We start from the raw sequence: 19,531 nt of genomic DNA, 5'->3' as shown, positions 1-19,531 counted from the left end.
AAAAGATAATTTTTCTTGAAGAGGTATGCATGAAAGATAAAATGGAGTTTGCTATTTCAAGTACTTGTAAATTGTTTCTGAGAGTGTCAATTATCAATCCAACAAACTACTTCCTTTGTTGGCTCCAACTGCAACTGCTTTTTGCACAGATGAAATGACATTGTCATATGAAAAAGAGATCTTTATTTCAGGTAAGAACTGTGAGACAACGTACTCGAATAAAATACAACAAAGTGTTATATTTCTTCTTGTATATAGTTACAATGATGGTCAATTGCTGCGAGTGACATCCTTTGGACTATATAGATGAGAACCATTTTACATATACATACAAAGCTAATTAAAGATCTTGTTTGTTTTCAAGGATGCTTAAATGAAAGAGGAAGTTTCCTTGCATATCAAAGTCAAAGAAAATGTTCAGAAACACACACACAAACACACAATCCTTCTGAAGAATATAATTCTGTTCAATGTACATGGAATAGTAAATTTACAAAGCATGGTAAGAATGATAAATCTTATTGTTGATTTAACTATTTCTCTCTCATTCCTATTGAAATACAATGCAGAGGAGCCTAAACACAGCATGAAATTAAACCGTTGAGGACGGACTGATTTTGCTACAACACGCATTTCCCATAGACACCTGCCCGAGTATACTGGGGACTCGTCCTCAACGGGTTAATTTCATGCTGTGGAAGAAATCTTTGACGTGACAAAGGAGGGCTGTAGCTGTCTACCAATAGGAGACGTTTTAATTATTTGGTGCGGTCATATTGTCACAGCATAATGTTATGCAACAATACTGTGTTACCTTCAGCAATGCTAACAGTCTTGCTGATACAGAACAGAATACCCATTACATACTCTGCACAAGTTTTGGAAGAAGCATTTAAATTGGTCGAAGGGTGATGCTTTCAAAAGATAAAAACAAATTTTTGAAGTACAGAAGAAGAGGCTGTGTTTAAAAAGAAGTCGGTTGCAACAAAATGGAGATTTCTCCTTTTGTGGTTGGCGTATTTGCGATCCATCGCCACTCTGTCACAAATTTCATTGGTCAGGAAGGACACAGTCCTCCTATGCTCCTCCCTTGATCCAAGGCTAGCCGGTCGACGAGCTTGAACAGTATCCTTGACGGCTGCGGTGAGCAGTGGGACTAAGGAGCTGCATAGCTTGGCATCAGTAAAATCCAGCACCTATCCCTCCTGTAACCTCACGCAGTGCCCAGAGCTGCGATATGCTATCCAAACACACCTAACTAGGTTTGCATTTCAGCATTAAATAAATCTCTTTATGAGTGCCACATACATAAACAACCCGCTGAATGCACTCTAAATTTCTCAGAAATGTTGTGACAACTAGGCTACTTAGTTTTCCTTAGTTGTTGTTGTTGACATAAACAATAATACTTCCTGTAGAAAAAACATTTCCTAGTCTACTAGATAAATATTACTCTCATTCTTCTTGTTGGTCTCTAGGTGGCGCCATCACATTCTCTGAACACAGAAAAAAACACAGCATGGGTGCTGCCCCTCAGCTTGGCAGAAGGGAGGAAAATGAGAAGTCTGCATCTGCTCACATTCCTCTCTGTTTTGTTTTTTTTTTTTTAAGGGGGGGGGGGTGATGTTAGGGGTGCAATGGCGCCCTCATGAACATAATTCGTCTCTCAGCCTCTGGATTATCTGAGCAGCTGTTTCTTGCACTTGGAGGAGCAGAAGATGTACTGGGCCTTGGGGAGGAAGGACTTGCCCACCAGGGAGACCTTGCAGTTGGAGCAGCGGAAGCAGTCATCGTCGGCATGCCAGTGGTGGTTGCTGTGGCTCAGCCGCGGCACTCCGGCGGCGATCTTCATCCCGCAGCTCGTGCAGACCTGCATGTAAGGGCACCAGAAAGTATCACATGATGCAAGGGAATACCAGAATTGCAGAAAAAGAGCAAGAAGGCATTTCCTTTGTTTGTTTGGGTGTTTCTTGTAATTGTAACTAAACCCTGTTCAACTCTCATTCATGGAACATAAAAGTCAGAGGTTATTGATGGACAACAGAATGTGAAGAAAACTTGCATATTTGAACATTCTTCAATTTTTTTTTTCCCTGAAGTTTGATTCTCAATGTGGATGTAACTCACTGTTGTTCAGCACATAACTACTATTTTCATTTAAAAGAGCTAAAAACCCAACAAATTTGTGCAATTCCTCTAGAAATACAACTTATACAGATGCATACACATATTTGTAGTTAGTATGACATATACACACATACATGGCAGGACAGAGAGATAGTTACTTAGTTATATGGATGGATGGATGGATGGATAGATAGATTAATAGTTACATACGTATATAGATACATGGAAGATAGATGGAAAGGTAGAAGGACAGATAACCAGATAGATGGATAGATAGATAGATAGATAGATAGATAGATAGATAGATGGATAGATAGATAGATAGATGGATAGATAGATAGATAGATAGATAGATGGATAGATAGATAGATAGATAGATAGATGGATAGATAGATAGATAGATAGATAGATGGATAGATAGATAGATAGATAGATAAATAGATAGATAGATAGATAGATGGATAGATAGATAGATAGATAGATGGATAGATAGATAGATAGATAGATGGATAGATAGATAGATAGATAGATGGATAGATAGATAGATAGATAGATAGATGGATAGATAGATAGATAGATAGATAGATGGATAGATAGATAGATAGATAGATAGATGGATAGATAGATAGATAGATAGATAGATGGATAGATAGATAGATAGATAGATATATGGATAGATAGATAGATAGATAGATGGATAGATAGATAGATAGATAGATAGATGGATAGATAGATAGATAGATAGATAGATGGATAGATAGATAGATAGATAGATAGATAAATAGATAGATAGATAGATAGATGGATAGATAGATAGATAGATAGATGGATAGATAGATAGATAGATAGATAGATAGATGGATAGATAGATAGATAGATAGATAGATGGATAGATAGATAGATAGATAGATGGATAGATAGATAGATAGATAGATGGATAGATAGATAGATAGATAGATAGATAGATAGATGGATAGATAGATAGATAGATAGATAGATAGATGGATAGATAGATAGATAGATAGATAGATAGATAGATGGATAGATATCAATATATAGCACTTGCTCACTTACCTTGGCAAAGAGCTTGGAGTGGCAGTCCATGCAGTATGGGTGACTGTCCTTAGCCACGTACTGCAGCCCACCGAGAGGCGAGTCACACTCAAAGCAGCAGAAGTGGTTAACGTGCCAGTTCCTGTCCTCTGCTTGGGTGTAGGAGAGCGCAAAGATGAGCTGTTGTGGGGAGATGGTAGACATAATCAAAATCAAATCAAATCAAATAACGACACAGAGGAAATACATAAAGTGACTGACGGAGAAACACTGGTTTACAAAAATTGCAAAAATTGTCAATACTGTTCATATCGCTATGCAGTTCCCCTCCCTACTCCCCCCTGACTACATTCAATAAAGTGTTATTTCTTGCCGCTGCAAATCCCTCTCATAATTTTCTCTGAAAGAAAATATGTAAATAGAAACAAAAGAAAAATAGTTAGCAATAAGACCTTACACACTGCATTTTCAATCAGCAACATGAAAAGCTTGTCCTTATGAAGGAACATTATTTACTGATTTCAAATGTTCTTCTTAGCACGTGCATGCAAAGAGGAGCCCTTGAGGCTCAGTGGATATGACCACAGACTCTCAATATTGAGGTAACTCATTTGCCAGCAGCAGTAGTTGTGCCCTTTGGCAATACAATGTATCCTCATCAGCTTAGCCCGTTGAGGACGGACTGATTTTGCCACAACACACATTTCCCATGGACACCTGCCCGAGTATACTCGGGACTCGTCTTCAATGGGTTACCTTACTTAAAGGACAAGTTCACCTTCATTAACATAAGGATTGAGAGAATGTAGCAATATTTGTAGAACACATCATTGAAAGTTTGAGACAAATCGGACAATCCGTTCAAAAGTTATGAATTTTTGAAGTTTTTGTGCAGTCACCGCTGGATGAGAAGACTACTGCAGTGTATGATGTCACATGCGTACAACAATATAAGGAAAATATAAAGAGAATTTCACAAAATTTCATCTTTTGAAAAAAGTACACATTCTCCTGACTCGTTACTGACATATGTTATGGGTAATATTACTCCCATTGCCTTTAGAAAGAGGCAAGTCAAGTGCTCTTTTATTATGCGAAAAAAGGGAAAATATGTTGAATTTTCTTTACATTTTCTTTATACTGTTGTACTCATATGACATCACGAGGCCTAGTAGTCTCCTCATCCAGCGGTTCCAACACAAAAATTTTAAAAATTCATAACTTTTGCATCAATTGTCCAATTTTCCTCAAACTTTCACTAATGTGTTCTACTAATATTGCTGCATTCTCTCAATCCTTATGTTTATGAAGGTGAACTTGTCCTTTAAGGTCCTCCGTCCTGTGATGGCTATCTTATTGGAATCTATTGAAGTGCTTCTTCAGTGACCGCATGAAATACAGGGGAACCTCCTTACGACAAGGACCCCAAGACCATGACAATTACATGGTTATATCTGGTTCCTCACTATATCAGAGTATAAAAGCAAAGGAATATGAAGAGTAAAGCTCGGCAAAACCACCTCATTATAAAAGGGTTTTGTTAGATCCGACCTCTTTATAATGAGGTTTCACTGTAAATCCAAACACACAACCTAAACACCACGTACCTCATCACAGGCAGCGCATCTGGGCTTGAGGGTGTCGGCGTAGTGGCGGCCGCAGTAGATGTTGTCCCCCTTGAAGAAGTAGATGAGGTCCACCAGCAGCTCATTGCAGGTGGTGCAGCGGAAGCAGCCCGGGTGCCAGCACTTGTCCACTCCGGCCCGCTCGGCAAAGACGGCCACGTCGCCCCCGCTCATGTTTTCTCCACACTTGACGCATTGCTGGGCAGATACAAAAATTTAAATGGAAATGGGACAGAAAAAAAAAAATGATAGAGTTTCATTCATACAACATACTGCATCATACTGATGCATAAATATTGTTCTTGCTTCTTCCTCAATTTCAATACCAAAAACAAAATCATTTAAAATAATATGGATAACAGCCACAAGACAGAAGAATGGTGTGATGATAAAGTACAGTTGTGTGCCATTGACTTCAGAAAATTTTACTAATTTTGAGAATTTGAGCTCTGGAAAAAAAATGAATGATTTTACTAGGAGTAAAACCAAACTTCGCATGTCTTGAAATGTCTGTAGTTTAAGCGCAATGATTCCAAAAGCATTAGTTCCATCACCGCTATTTAACTTTCAGCCATCCTAACATCACAGATGGATCACGGAACAGGTTATTCCCTATGAAGCCAGATGGTGGAAACTCAACATCTGAAAAACTAAACAAAACAATATGCCAGTCTTGAAAAAAGGCTAAAGTCAGTTTACTTTCAAACTGCAGTTGTGCCTGCTGTTGATGGATGGGGCTGTCAGACCTGACACTTGGGACAACTGAAAGGAGTCGTGCCCTACAGATATCTCTCCTTGTGGCTGTGTGCCATACCAGCACATGGGGGCACTCCTTGTTATGAATAATTATAAAACGGCTTGCTGCAAATTGATATTGTTGTTATCACCACAGTACACAAATGCACTGGCCATGGTTTGAGGCATGCATTTCTGTGATAGCTGTATAACAACATGTGATAAATTCTTTTTCTTTTTCTTTTGTGCTGCAGCAAGGAGTACAACTGAAGACTCGCACTGAAAAAATATCTTGCTAGAATGAGGATGGAACCATTGAATTAAATACAACTTCAAACAATGTTCTAAAAGGCTTAGGGTTAGGTTTGGAATCAACCAAATCTTTTCACTAGCAGCCCTAGTATGGCAAGGGTTCAGCTTTCTGGGGGTGAATGTAGAGTGTGAGGACATTCCAGAGAAGGTTCTATCATTAAATGTCTACAGGTTCTGGTAGTTACTCTTCCTTTTTACTTTGTATTATTTAGTTACTTTTTTATTTATTTATTTATTATTTCTTTTTTTTTTTTTTTTTGCAACAGATCAAAATCCTCAGCTCAGAGAGGGAAATGCAATTACTTTGTGCCAGTGTGCCCAAAGCTGACTATCAAAATACCTGTATTTTCTGTCATACTCAGAAAGATATATTATTCAGCTCACAATTTTTGTCACTGTCTCATCACATCTAGAGCCTGGTTTCATGACACCTCACTGACCCATCATTCACACTGCCTGAATAAACGGGAGCATTTGATTGACTGGGAATGTAACAGCTTGCCTTTGGCTCCTGATAAACTGCTAGTACCACGTTCTGTTATCAGCCCAGGACATATTGATCTTGGAAAGACACCCCATCTGAAAGTGTCATTTGAACACGCAGTATGAATGAATTGGCTGTAGGTGACCACACTGGCAGCAAAGATTGCACAAGTGCACGTACATGCTATTGTGGAAACTCTCGGGACACTCAGAGCATACAATCTGTTCTGGTGACACACGCCAGATAGAACTTAATCGCTTTTGTCCACAACATGGCATCTATTTTGAGCCCAAACAGCTTCAATCTGTAGAACTTTGCATACGATCTACAGATCCTCAACTGATTCATCTCCGACCTGATCTTATAATAAAAGTTTGTGAGTTGACAGTGTACTAGACAAATGATTGGAAAATGATACCTCTTAGTACATGACCAGCAAACAAAACTAATATCTGTCATTCACTGCGTGGATGTCTACATACAGTCTTGTATCTGCCATTCATTCTGTGGATATTGCCTGCATGGACAGCAAAATTGTATTGATCAGGGTTATCCTTAATATCACACAAATATTGCCCTGATTACAGTTGTCATACCCATGAACAGGTAGGCACTCAGTACAATGTCTCAAAAGGCTTGATTACTAGTTATTTCTGTCCAAATGTACTTGTGTTAAACAAGTTCAGTCAATCTCCCCATCCTGTTTATGAACGTATATCTGAATATACACACAGAAATTTCTTTCTTCTTGATTTGAGTCTGATATGCCACATGGGTGGATTAAGACGTGCACTTTCCAAACAATCACCCATGACGCATCAAAGTCAATATCTGCTATGGCCCACTGATCTGATATCATGGACCATCATCAGGCCAAGTTGTTGGTGTTTGCGCTCACCAAACAGGATTACACATGCCTGGAGGGGGACTCATCAATATCATATAAGAGGATCACACGCAGGGGAAGAGCAGACCTGTGTATTCAAAGTTTATGACAGATTGGATGCGAAATGGAAGTATCTTAACCTGACATTTGGCACCGAAAATCGTATCAGGGGGATAATGATGTCAGAGGTGCCGGAGGTAATCAGCTGTTGGACAAGCTTAAGAATTCTCGTGCCATCATAATCCATGCTTGTTCAGTGTCCCTGGTGCTATGGGAGGATGATGATGGTGATGATGATGACGAGGGGGGGGGGGGGATAGCAAACGTGGTACTGACAATAATTTCAGAACAATTGATTGAGCTTTCTCATGAAGGTAACATTCACCTTCATACAAAATAAAGAATAATGAATAAAGAGCTTTGTCATTGTTATATACTTTGATTAAACTGATGATATACTGTTCTCTACAAAGATAATAAATAATTGAAATGAGATATTGTGACTTGTGTGAGTCACACATCCTTTTTAAATTAAGACTTCCACAGGTCAGTGACCTGTGGAAGTCTTAATTTAAATCTCAAGTATATACTCTGTATTCTTGTAGGAGTATCATGCGAAGGCATACTGTTTTATACCAGTACATTTCGTAAAAGAAGCATATGGACTACATTGCGACATCATACCTGATGCAACATAAATTAAAATTAACCTTCCTTTTTATACAACTATTTGCAGAACTATTAAAAGACAAGGAAAGTTTTAATTGCACTATCATCCCCACAACAGTCAGGCTCTAGTATTGATGCCATCGCAACTGTATTAAAATGTAAACAATTTTCTCCCCCTCTGGCTTATTTGAAAAAACATAAAAACAAGGAACTTGACTGATCACACAGATGGTTGCTATTTGAAGAAGGAGACCACTAATGACTGTTTTCTGAGAAAACAATTGTGCGTCACTGAATCAGGGAGATATTTAAAAAAACTGCTAGGTGTCTCCTGTCACCTTCGTGTGTGATCTCCCAACTAATTCCATATCAAATGGGCATTAAGTACATAAACATTGAGAAGCAACTGGTGACATCACAATCCCCACCGAATGGACAGCGGGCAAAACGGTGAACTGCAGTTCACACGCATCGATTCGGCACTTTACAGACGACGGTGCGAGTGCACTTTCACTCAAATACATTTCAAATGATACTACTCTGGTAGATCTTTCCAAAAATAGTACAAACAAAAGATGATTCTAGTCATAATGGCGATCACAGAAACAGACCGAGATTGTTGCTGAATTTAGATCATGACTGGGCCATCTGAAGCAAAGAAATTACTAACCCAAGACGTCAGACGCAATGCCTGACCACCACGGCAGGTGTTAGGAATTTGTCAAGTACAAGCCCACATTGACTGGGTTAATAATTAACCTCTAAAAACAGTGTCATACAATCTGCAGAGTTATTTCCAATTCCATGCAAAATGCATCCCTGGGTATAAAAGGCTGTTAATCAATTTGCAGCGCTCATTGTCTTCTCTTTTTTTTTTTCCTTTTTTTTTTGGGGGGGGGGGTAGCATCAGAGATCTAGAGGATGAGTCATAGGGTTAAATAATTTGTATACATGTATGCAGTTGTTGTTTTTTGCTGACCGAAAGAAACTCTTCTTATATCTCAAAATATCCATCATGACACATTTGTCTTTTCAGTCACTAATCTAGCATCAGAGCAAATGAGAATATATATATATATATATATATATATATGCATATATATTTATATATAAAACAAAACTGGAACAAAGTTATGCTGTATTCACCAGCGGTTTATTTCTGCACACAAATTTTCGAGCGACTCCCTCTTTCTGAGGTGTTGATACTCAGTTTTTTCTCAGAAAGAGCGAGTTGCTCGAAAGTTTGTGAGCAGAAATAAACCGTTGGTGAATACAGCATGAACTTTGTTCCAGTTTTGTTTTTTATCTTATTATCTTGCCAACACGTGGACAACCTACTCAATATATATATATATCGTCGCTGGGGCCACAAGACCTCGTATCTACAAAATGTAAAATGTTCAGGAGAGCAGAAAAACATGACAGCCAAAGCACTGTATCCAATGGGATAGACATTCCTTTGACATGCCGCAGTGGCTTCATTTTTGGGGTAAGACATCTAGGATTTGGACAGGACATCACTTAACTGATTATCTGACCATTAATCCAAAAAAAAATCATTTTCACCAAGATTGCAGATACAAGGTCTTGTCACCCCAGCGACGATAGATATATCTCTATACATATATATATATATATTTTGTGTGTGTGTGTGTGTGTGCTATCTAACATGCAATGCCTATATAATATATTATGTATGGATGGATGAATATATGGCTTAAAGCCATGGGGTTCATTACACCTGTACTCATACCATGCCGAATTTTATCCTCTTCCAGTGTACCGTGAGCTAGAAGGCAGTTTATCTGATGACTCACATGGGGCAGTACTGTAAAAGTGGATATTTTCGCGCGACTAATTTTTCGCGCTTGGCCGGGTAAGAAGAGTTTTGCGTGTTTTTAATTCCGCGGAATCAAGACATCATGCATAGAAACATATGGCAAGCAAAAATATTTGCGTGCTTTTATTTTCGCGCTAGTTTCTGTTGCGCGAAAATTTCAACACCGCGAAAATTTCCACTTTTACAGTAATAGCAAGTACACACTAGATTAAATCTAGCAAGACTTTATAACAATCTCTGTCTTGAAATATTGAGTAAGCATGTACATACAAAAGTTGTAGCTCAGGCTGTTTACACATTCACCAGCAGTAGGTCTTCATTCCACTGTGTTTGGTTTAGTGTGTTTGTGATTCTGAGAATTCCGGGAAATATGTCACAAACAACATATATTTTTGTATATTTGGGGACTTATCATTTACAAGTTTCCTCACTTCCTGGTGGTCTCCAATTTCTCCATGGCCTCCATATAGATGCAAGTCAAGTTGTGATTACCTTACTTACTTTTGCACAGATACTTTTACAAATTATTTTGTTTAAATTAACGAAACGAATCAACTGAACTGAAGGGTATCGAGAAGAGGAGAGTTTATTTTTAAGAGATGCTTATCGTATTCTGCCCCCTCCACCTTTCAAAAACAAACCAAAAAACAAAACAAAACAAAACAAAACAAAAAACATTCTGTAAAAGAACTTGACATCATGAGTTTCTATTTGTGAAGCAGAGCTTAAAATTGGTTTTGATGCTCGGCGGGTAAGCAGGATATTAAAATGGGTTTTATTTTCACCATCTCCTCCTGTTTTGAATGTAAATGGTAGCCAAGAAGAGGAAATTGATCTACGGCAGGAGGAGTCAACATCGATGATTTGCTGCTATCTTTGGCATGACTGATAGAAAGCGCACTTTCCAAGGCAACGCTTGGAAAGACTGTGGTTAAAGTCTATTCCACACATATGCAATATAAACAACAAAGACACTTCTGGTAGATTTCCCTTTGTTTGAACGTATCACATATCCAAAAAGCTGCATCACTTCTGTGATCCCTCGCATTTATCCCCAGGTTACACTTCCTTGATATCTTTTGGGGTTGATGTGAGGTAAATGTAAGCTTCTGACCATACAAGCATCAAGAATGAAGGGGTTTTGGGGACGAACACTATACATGTACTAGGGCTTTCTATAGTTCAGTTTGTAAGAGCACTTATCTAGAAATTGGAGGTCTCAGGTTTAGAATCACATGGGAATCCAATTTGTGGATGTGGTACTATGGGACTGACAGGGGGTAGTGACACTTGGAGAATGCAATTAGGGTTAAATTTTTTTTGGTATTTTTTGTTAATATTAAAGAAGTCATATGGCAACTGTCATAGGCCAAGGAGCAGATAGAGAGGGTGAAGAGGGGGGAACCCGCTGCAAGCAGGCAGCAGCCTCTTGTCACCCAGATTTCTCTTCGGGGAGCCTAATTAGTGCTCGGTCGCCACCACACTGACTGACAGGTACAGGCAGTGGTGGCAGGGAATTAGCCAAACCTGCTGCCGAAAACAGCCAAGGGGCATTGCATTCCCACCCTGTACAAGTAACACAGCCGATGCTTATCTGGCTGGTGCAACGGCAGGAATAAGGGCACTTATTCATTGAGTATTGAAAATATACGGAATGTGGTTTTGAACTAGAAGAATTTAGCATTTTTTAGTCGAAAAAGAAGAAGAGCATTAAGCCGCATGGATGAGGAAGGGCAGTGAGAGTTGAAGAATGTATTTCTTTGCCAATACATATAACCCTCTAAAAGAAGGAAATTATTAAGGAAGTCAGGTAAAATTTAGCAGATTTGTCCCCACAGAGGGTATACATCCTCATTCACATACATTGTGCATATACATGTACAGGCCTCCTTCGATCTGATAAGACTGTAGGTATGAATCCCAGCTGACTGTCCTGCTGTAAAGGTGCTGACTGTGGCTGAAGAGGCCGATGCCAATACCTTCCCATGTCATCTACCATTCCTATACAGCCACAAGTGTTGGCGCAAATTAGGATGGGTAGTGTTTCACCACATGGAATGGACATGACTTTGAAAACTTGCCAAGAGATGTAATAACATGTTCATGCGCACAAATGGTAATGGCACACAAAGATACTTGTATCTAATCCAGGAATATCTGTGGGCAATAAGACAAATCTCGTTACAAGACAGGACGTAGACTTCCCCTGTTGCTACTAACAACACACCTGTCTCTCACTACACCATCTAAAAAATAATTTGCATCAACAGCCATAAAATCTATGACCAGTAGGCAATGACCAGTAGGCAATGGCATGCCTTCGAGTAAAAAAAAACCAACAACAAACAAAACAAAAAACAAAAAACAAAACCAGACAAAAATTCACTGTACAGACTTTGTTGTTGTAAATCATTAAGGACCTGCAAATATTTATATGATTTCTTTACTAAGAACATCAGGGGGCAAAAACAGTGACATAGGAATAAGGGCATGTTACCTATGACTACAGTGTCAGGCGCCTCCCACCTCTGCCTGCTCTTCTTCACCTCTGACTCGGCTTACCCATTTCGAACTCGACGTCGAGGAGGCGGAGGCCGTGGAAGCTGTTGGTGAAGGTGGGACGTCCGTGCCGACGCCCTCGCTGGTCATGTGCGGCCTGCCGCCGTTGTCCAGTTGGCCCGGCGCCGGGGGCGGCCAGTACTCCTGGTCGGTGCCCACGGAGGCGTCGGTGCCCACGCCCACGGCGTGGTGACTGGGAGAGCTGCCCACAGAGCTGAACCCGTTGGGGGCGGGGCCGTCTCCAATTGCATCGGGGGCTCCTGGGTGTGCGTCCTGTGGGGGGGGGGGAGGAATGATTGGCAGCCATCTTTTGATGACACCTGCTGTCATAATATGCAATCAAAACTGTTTACTCTCTTTACATATTTCACTACATTTTTTTTTTCCTCACGGAATGTCTCATTGTCACTGTTACACTCATTAGTGCAACTGAAATGAATGGACAAAGTATTTTCCTTCTTTTTACAAGCAAGTGCCTAAGTTCAAAAGTGAAAAAAAAGCTTGAAACTGACTATTTCAGTGAAATTCACAACTGGTTTATGATTTATCAAAACAGTTGTTGCAGTGGATAATGGTAGGATACATATCTTGAGGTTTCTTAGTTTGTTTGTTTGTTGGCATGATTTAATTAATGGGACATATATAAAAAAAAAAAAAAGACCTAGTATTAAACTGCCCACTGAGCTGGCAAAAGCAGTAAGTTTGAGATTTATCAGGAATGTCTGCTTAAAAAATTGGGCTAAAGACTACAGGTTGTTTCTTCTTCTTCTTCTTTTTTCCAGTTTGGACATTTTGTTTTGGCAAGATGCAGTTATTTCTGTGAAACTGGGGCACATCATCCGTTTTCACTGTCCTAAGCGCAGCTGTGGAGGATATCAAATAATTGGGTCACGAATAGGGTAGCACTTGTTTCACCACCTTTTACGAAAATGCTGTGGCCTACTGCTGTAAGACTGATTGTAAATAGAGCTGTTGGTCCTGCTGTTCAGATTATGACAGCTGCACAAGGGTTAATTCAAATGTTCCCATGTTTCATGCCTACTACGGCATTCATTGTTACCAACTGCACTCTTACTCAACAGTTGGTTTAACATGTTCTGTTGCTAGTGTAGAGTAGAAACAATTTTGTAGTGAAGTGCGCTTCCACATTTTACTATACCCACACTAAATTAAGATATCCAAGATACTTGCAATGGGGAGAATTTGTCTATGGACTATAAAGGTCTTCTGAAGCTGACGTACGGAGATTGGCAAATTTATGAAAAGCCATCAATGATCCGGTGCTACTTGGATCAATCAGTGGTAGTACCCCTTGGGTTTGAATAGCCACTTACAACATCATACCTTCTTTCCCGGTTTTGGAGCCACAGGTGGACCATGGGCGTCATAGTCGCCGGAGGTCCGGGCCCCGGTCAGCTGAAACTGCCTCCCGCCAGACCGTACCTGCACGGGCTGCACCAGACCGATGCCCACCGCATTCTCCTTGTATTCCTTGACGAAGTCCTCCATATCTTTCATCTCCTTCTCCGAGAGGTTCTGGCACAGCTCCGGCGCTTGGTCGTGGGCCGGGAGCTGGATGTGCATCTGCTTGTTGCGGGACTCTGCCCCTTCGGTCCCCTCGATGGGCTGGGCCTCCTTGGGCAGCATCTCCATGTACCGGGTGGCCTGGGAGAGAGATTAGAGTAAGGGAAACAGGGAAGGGAAGGACAGATAATAAGACAGATGATAATGGGCAACTTTTTTTTTTTTTTTAATTCTGGTTTGATGAAGCTTGTAGATATTACCATATAGACAGCTTGCTTCCTGAAGGGCATTTACAGCTATACATGTGAAGATGGAGTTCATGAAAGTCTGCTATAAAAAGACATGAAGATGAAGTGTATTTCAGAATGTGATATTCATCTCAAAACTGATGGGAAAGGAAAACATTTCCACCTGCGCATTTCTCTCTAAAATGTATCATACATGTAATCTATGTGTGTATGTTTTTTTTAGTAATCAGGCACATAGTGTTGCCATATATTCCACACGTGATACCATCTTGCAAATTAGCTTGTAATGATGAGCAATGGCACCACAAACAAAAATTTATGGAATACCATATACCTTTCACGATAAAAATGTGGTTTTAAAAAAAGCAAAATAGATACACAACACATCTATGCTTGAAAAAATCTGAGCAACATTAAGTTAAAGCATTTTCCGATCACAGACTGATGTACATGGTACTGACAAAATAGAATCACAGCATGTATTCATGTTCTCCCTCTGATGCGATGGAGAAATGCAATCTGTCCCTATAACGAGCACAGCCAGGGATGCATGTCTTAAATCTACTATTTGTCGGATATGGACTGCATATCATTCACTCAATTTTGCCACTGCAATTACATTAAGTGCACAAGATGTAGAATAGATACAATGATATCTATAGTCTGCTTGGAGTGCACATTGATATGAGTCCAGTCCACTTCTTGCCTGTTATCAAATGAGTTAATGCTATTTGCTGCACTCGCTGGCCGATGCACAGTGTTCGCAATTTTCCGACAGACATATCTATTTCAGATTTGCAAACATAAGACAGATCTTTTTGGCATCAATTCTTCTCCCTACCAGCAAAGACTTCTAAAAAGTCGGCTGAGATTTACCAGTGTTTCAAAGTTTGGGTCACAAAGGGGAAGGTTAGCTGTGCAAAAACAAGAAAATAAAAACACATATATGAAAAAAGAAATGCTACAAATATATGCTCCCCTCCCTCCCCTCCCCCCCCCCAAAAAAAGAAAAAAAATGCTAACTGATTTTGCATAGCCAGACATATTTAAGACAGTTCTCATCTTGATTACCATATAATGTCCAGTTTACACAAATGGAAGTAATAAGTCATGACATGAATGTATTATTATTATTATCATCATTATTATCACTATTATCTTAGTTACACATTGTAATCATCCTACTCCTAAGCAATGAGCATGATGTGAGTTGTAGACACAGACAGTGAACAGCAGGGATGATATTGAGGATTTCTGAAAAAATTGGAAATCAAAATTTTCAGGTGATTTTGATACATGAAAATAGCTATTTGTGTACAGACTTGAGAAAAAAAAAAATCTGAAATCAGATTTGAATCTACAAAATATCATGACTGGAACAGGTCAGGGAACTGTCTCCCCATTGTGTTTGTACACTAATCCCCCTGTGCACACAGCATTCATACAGGTGTGTTAATTCGCCCCAGTATTCAAATGCATGTCAAACACTGCGGTCTGTCTGGTCCCTCACAGTAGGCCCTATCATAGCCAAAGTTCAAGGCAACGGGAGTGTCTGCACCCTCGCTGCACTGAGACATTCAGCTGTGTTTACTGCGTAGCCAGCGGCGGGGCGCACACTGCATACACAGCGCCGGTTGTGCCAAATATCTCAAATCTACCCAGATTTCTTCGGTGCAGTACAAACATGAATAATAAATCAGCAACTTTGATTGCTAGACTAAATATAGAATGGTCGACTCACAACAAAGAAGCATGTGCCCTTTAAAGGCTGCCTACTGGATTTTGCACACTTCTTGTTTCTTCAATATCTGAAGAACGGATATTACAAAATTGGAGTATTTATATATATATATATATATATGCCAAGCTTTTGTATCATTCTGCCCACATCAGATTAAAGATGGCAAAATGAAAACTAATTAATGGAGGAGGAAAGAGCTGTTTGTGACAACCTGCCAGATTCTTTCTGGGTTGGGTTTTTTATTTTTTTCTTTCTCAAATCTTCGGCTGAGCACAAAACTAAGCAGAAATATATATTTGTCACTGGTTTTGAGCATCTTCGTGATTCATTTTATGAGGGAACAATCACTACAGCCATAAAGAAGGATGCTTGTTGTAAAATCTAGGGACAAGATGATCATTCAATACCCACATCCACTGTAAGTTTCTGGATTAGAATGATATGGAAATCTAACATGTCTGATATGAAAATCTGAATCAATAGCTTCTCCGTGACACTACCTTGGTGATAGGTCATGCCAATTTCTCATTCAGTTTGGATACCAGAACAAGAAGCTGGTGTTCACAACATCATGAACATTGTCATATATTTTTTTTTTCCCAGATCACGATCATGAAAAAAAAAAAGAATTTTGATTCTGTCATATTATCTGCAAACAACTCAAAGAGACAAAAGTGTAAAAAGTCCTGATCATACCCTGAGAGTTTGATACTGATGAAAAACAAACCTTGGAACCCAAAGGAAAAGAAGAAATTGATTGCACATGAGATGGAAATGGGAAGAACATGTAACAAATGTAAAGAGAGAGGAGGAGGAGGAGGAGAAGAAGAAGAAGAAGAAAAGAAAAGAAAAGAAAAGAAAAAGAAGAAGAAGAAGACATGCCTTTAGGTGAGACTATACTGAGAGTTCAAGGGGTCAAAACTGCAATGGGTGATTTGCTGTTGTTTAGTTTCTAGGTGTTTGGCACGAGCAAATCTGACTCTACATTATCATGAAGAAGGAGACTTAATCTCATAGGCCTATTCTGGGAATCCATTTAAGAGAAAAGCTGATATATGTCAGGAAGCTAAAAATGAAGTAGGCTGGAAAAAAAAAATGAAAACAAACTTTGGATAGAGCTTTGATTAGCCTGAGAATGGCATCTGATGATTTTCATCGTTTATGTAGAAGTAGAAAACAATAAAAGGAGAAACCCCACATGACATGGTGACAGGGGCCATAGAAATATGAGCTTCATCATTATGGTATGAAAATCCATCACTCCAATGACTGGCCCAGCTTAGAGCAGAATTTGGATTTGGATTTGAAATGATTAACATCAACAAACAACATCAATGAGGCATATCAAGATGAACAGCATATGACAGTGTTTAGCACCTCTCTCAGTGCATAATAACCTTACTATTGCTTCCATCTAATCTGTAAATCATATATTTCTCATTTTTCATTTTGATGGTTTAATGATAGATGCTTCAAATTAATGGGGATTCTGGAATGAAAAATGGAGAACCACAGCTCTACGATGCATTTTCTCGTCAAACAGCCGACTAAAAATCTCCATCTGGATTTGATTTTTAACGCCGAGGCAACCCATATTAAATGTATATTTTCTTTACAACAGAGAAATTTCTGTAAAAGTCTATGTGTTGTCCCTGAACAAATATGGCAATAGTCTAGTATATTTAATCTAATATATCCCGGACTGATATGAAACATTAATGAAAATGGATGACTCTTTCAAGCCAGCATGACTGGCTCCGGCCTTAATATTGCTGCAGTGCAACAGAAATATTGTTGATTCCCTGCTTGATTCAATGCATCGCTAATGTTAACCTGACATTTTTCCAATATTCCTGGTTGTACCTTTCATATCAAGGGGATGCTGGATGTCGGATCTCTCTAACTGGAAGAAATAGACCTTGAAACAAATTACGACAGATAAGTACCCTGGCAATTGCAGAGGGAGTTACGCCATTCACCCTAATGACAACTACCGAAGGCCAATCGTACCATGGCATTAGGTGAGATTGTCATTTGATATGGCTTAATGCCGTCTGGAGGCTGACATGTAGGATCCCATAAAAACATCATCAAAATACTTAGTCGAACATCTACATCGGGGCACACGCATGCAATTTTTGCAACGCTCATTCATAAGAGTAGTTAAACCAAACCCTTGCCTACGATTTATGCTGTATGAAGCAACTAACTGCTCACTACTGTAAAAGTGGATATTTTTGCGCAACTAATTTTTTGTGCTCGGCAGGGTAAGAAGTTTCATGTGTTTTTAATTCCGCGGAATCAAGACATCAACTACTGAAGCATAAGGTAAGCAAAAATATATGCGTGTTTTTATTTTCGCTCTAGTTTCTGGTTGCGCAAAATGTGCGAAAATTTCCACTTTTACAGTATCCTTTAACTGTCTATCCTTTAAATAAAAAAGAAAATGAATTAATATTGATTAGAATAGACAACAACTCCATACACCAAACATGTGTCATTCATCAATGTTCGAATGATGCCAACATCTCACACTCCTAGCCAGATTAATCACTAGTTCAGGAAACTTTAATCAAAATAAAGCAAAACAAAATGAAACAATAAAGCACAAAACCACAACAACAGATGTAAAATCATAAAAAACACAAATACTAGAATTTCATTTATAGGTCAAAGTTCTAAAAATATATAAGAACAAAAAAAAAAGGGGGGGAGATAAAATCACTCTAGGCCTGGAAATGACTTAGTAAACAATTCTGATAATGCCCATGGCACCACTGCTGTAAAAGCAAAACAAAAACAGGGGTAAAAAAAGAAAGGCGGCATAAAAGATCATGAGAGAAGAGCTTCTAGCTTAATGGAAGATTTTTCCCATCTATGATAGATGGGGAGATATCCGAAGCACTGAGTGCGAGACAAACAAAAAAAAGGGGGAAAAAAAAACCAGAAGAAGACCAGCGTGGAAATTGCATCAGGCAGATTCTCTCAGGGACGATGAGGACTGTCGTCCCTCGTCCGCCTAAACAGCATTGTATATATTTTCGGACGGCCGTTTACCTCTCGCGGGATAAACAACGAGAGAGATTGACAAAGCGAAAACACAGGAGGAGTGGAAGGGAAGGGAGAGTTGAGGTTGAGGATGACTCCCCTCTAGTTTTAATAGCTGGGCCTTTAATGTTTGTCCTCCCATAACGGTAGACATGTATATTTGTGTAGCCATGGATGGAGAAGGGTTCCGACCAAGTACAAGTGATGAGGATGATAAGACGTTAGTAGGTGGCCCTTTAATGAATGCACAAGTTAACCATTCAATTAGCAAAGTGCGTGAAGCATTTATCATTCTGTTTGGAAATGTCTGCATCCTTTTTTTTTGGGGGGGGGGAGGGGTTAAGACTAGTAATCATAACCGTCATGCACGTTTGCTTTATATATTGTACATTGGCTGATTGCATCTCATCTAATTAGATCTTGATCATGAGGGATGTGCTATTTAAACATGAGCAGAATTCAAATTCACTAAGTTGTTTTCCAGTAGGCAAACCATTTAGGGCATGTATTGACATTATGCTGAAACCCAGTTTGCTGTCACACACTAAAGCTTCTCTTGTGCTGATTTTGTCCTTCTATGTCTTTCTTTCTCTCTGTTTTTCTTCCCTCAAACAAGAAGGATGCAGCCTACATGTGAATGCCCAGATGTCATCAGCCGGAGTCTCAAATCGCAGACTCTT

The 19,531-nt window shown here is 39.3% G+C and overlaps 1 protein-coding gene across 2 annotated transcripts in view; it reads right to left on the bottom strand.

Annotated features, from left to right (window-relative positions):
* Positions 1-1,201: 1,201 nt before the first annotated feature.
* LOC140241640 (testin-like) overlaps positions 1,202-19,531 on the bottom strand; it is a 73,828-nt gene continuing 55,498 nt past the window's right edge. For both annotated transcript variants that reach the window (XM_072321390.1, XM_072321382.1), the window contains exons 4-8: positions 13,635-13,955; positions 12,294-12,563; positions 4,788-5,003; positions 3,202-3,360; positions 1,202-1,870 (exon numbers count right to left, since the gene is read on the bottom strand). In XM_072321390.1, coding sequence (XP_072177491.1) covers positions 1,679-1,870; positions 3,202-3,360; positions 4,788-5,003; positions 12,294-12,563; positions 13,635-13,955 — 1,158 coding nt within the window. In that variant the 3' untranslated portion in view covers positions 1,202-1,678. The remainder of the gene's footprint in view (positions 1,871-3,201; positions 3,361-4,787; positions 5,004-12,293; positions 12,564-13,634; positions 13,956-19,531) is intronic.

Source organism: Diadema setosum, chromosome 2 (assembly GCF_964275005.1).
Source record: "Diadema setosum chromosome 2, eeDiaSeto1, whole genome shotgun sequence".
NCBI lineage: Eukaryota > Metazoa > Echinodermata > Echinoidea > Diadematoida > Diadematidae > Diadema > Diadema setosum.
Note: the sequence above shows the minus strand (reverse complement) of the source record. Positions and strands in the feature narration are given on the sequence as shown.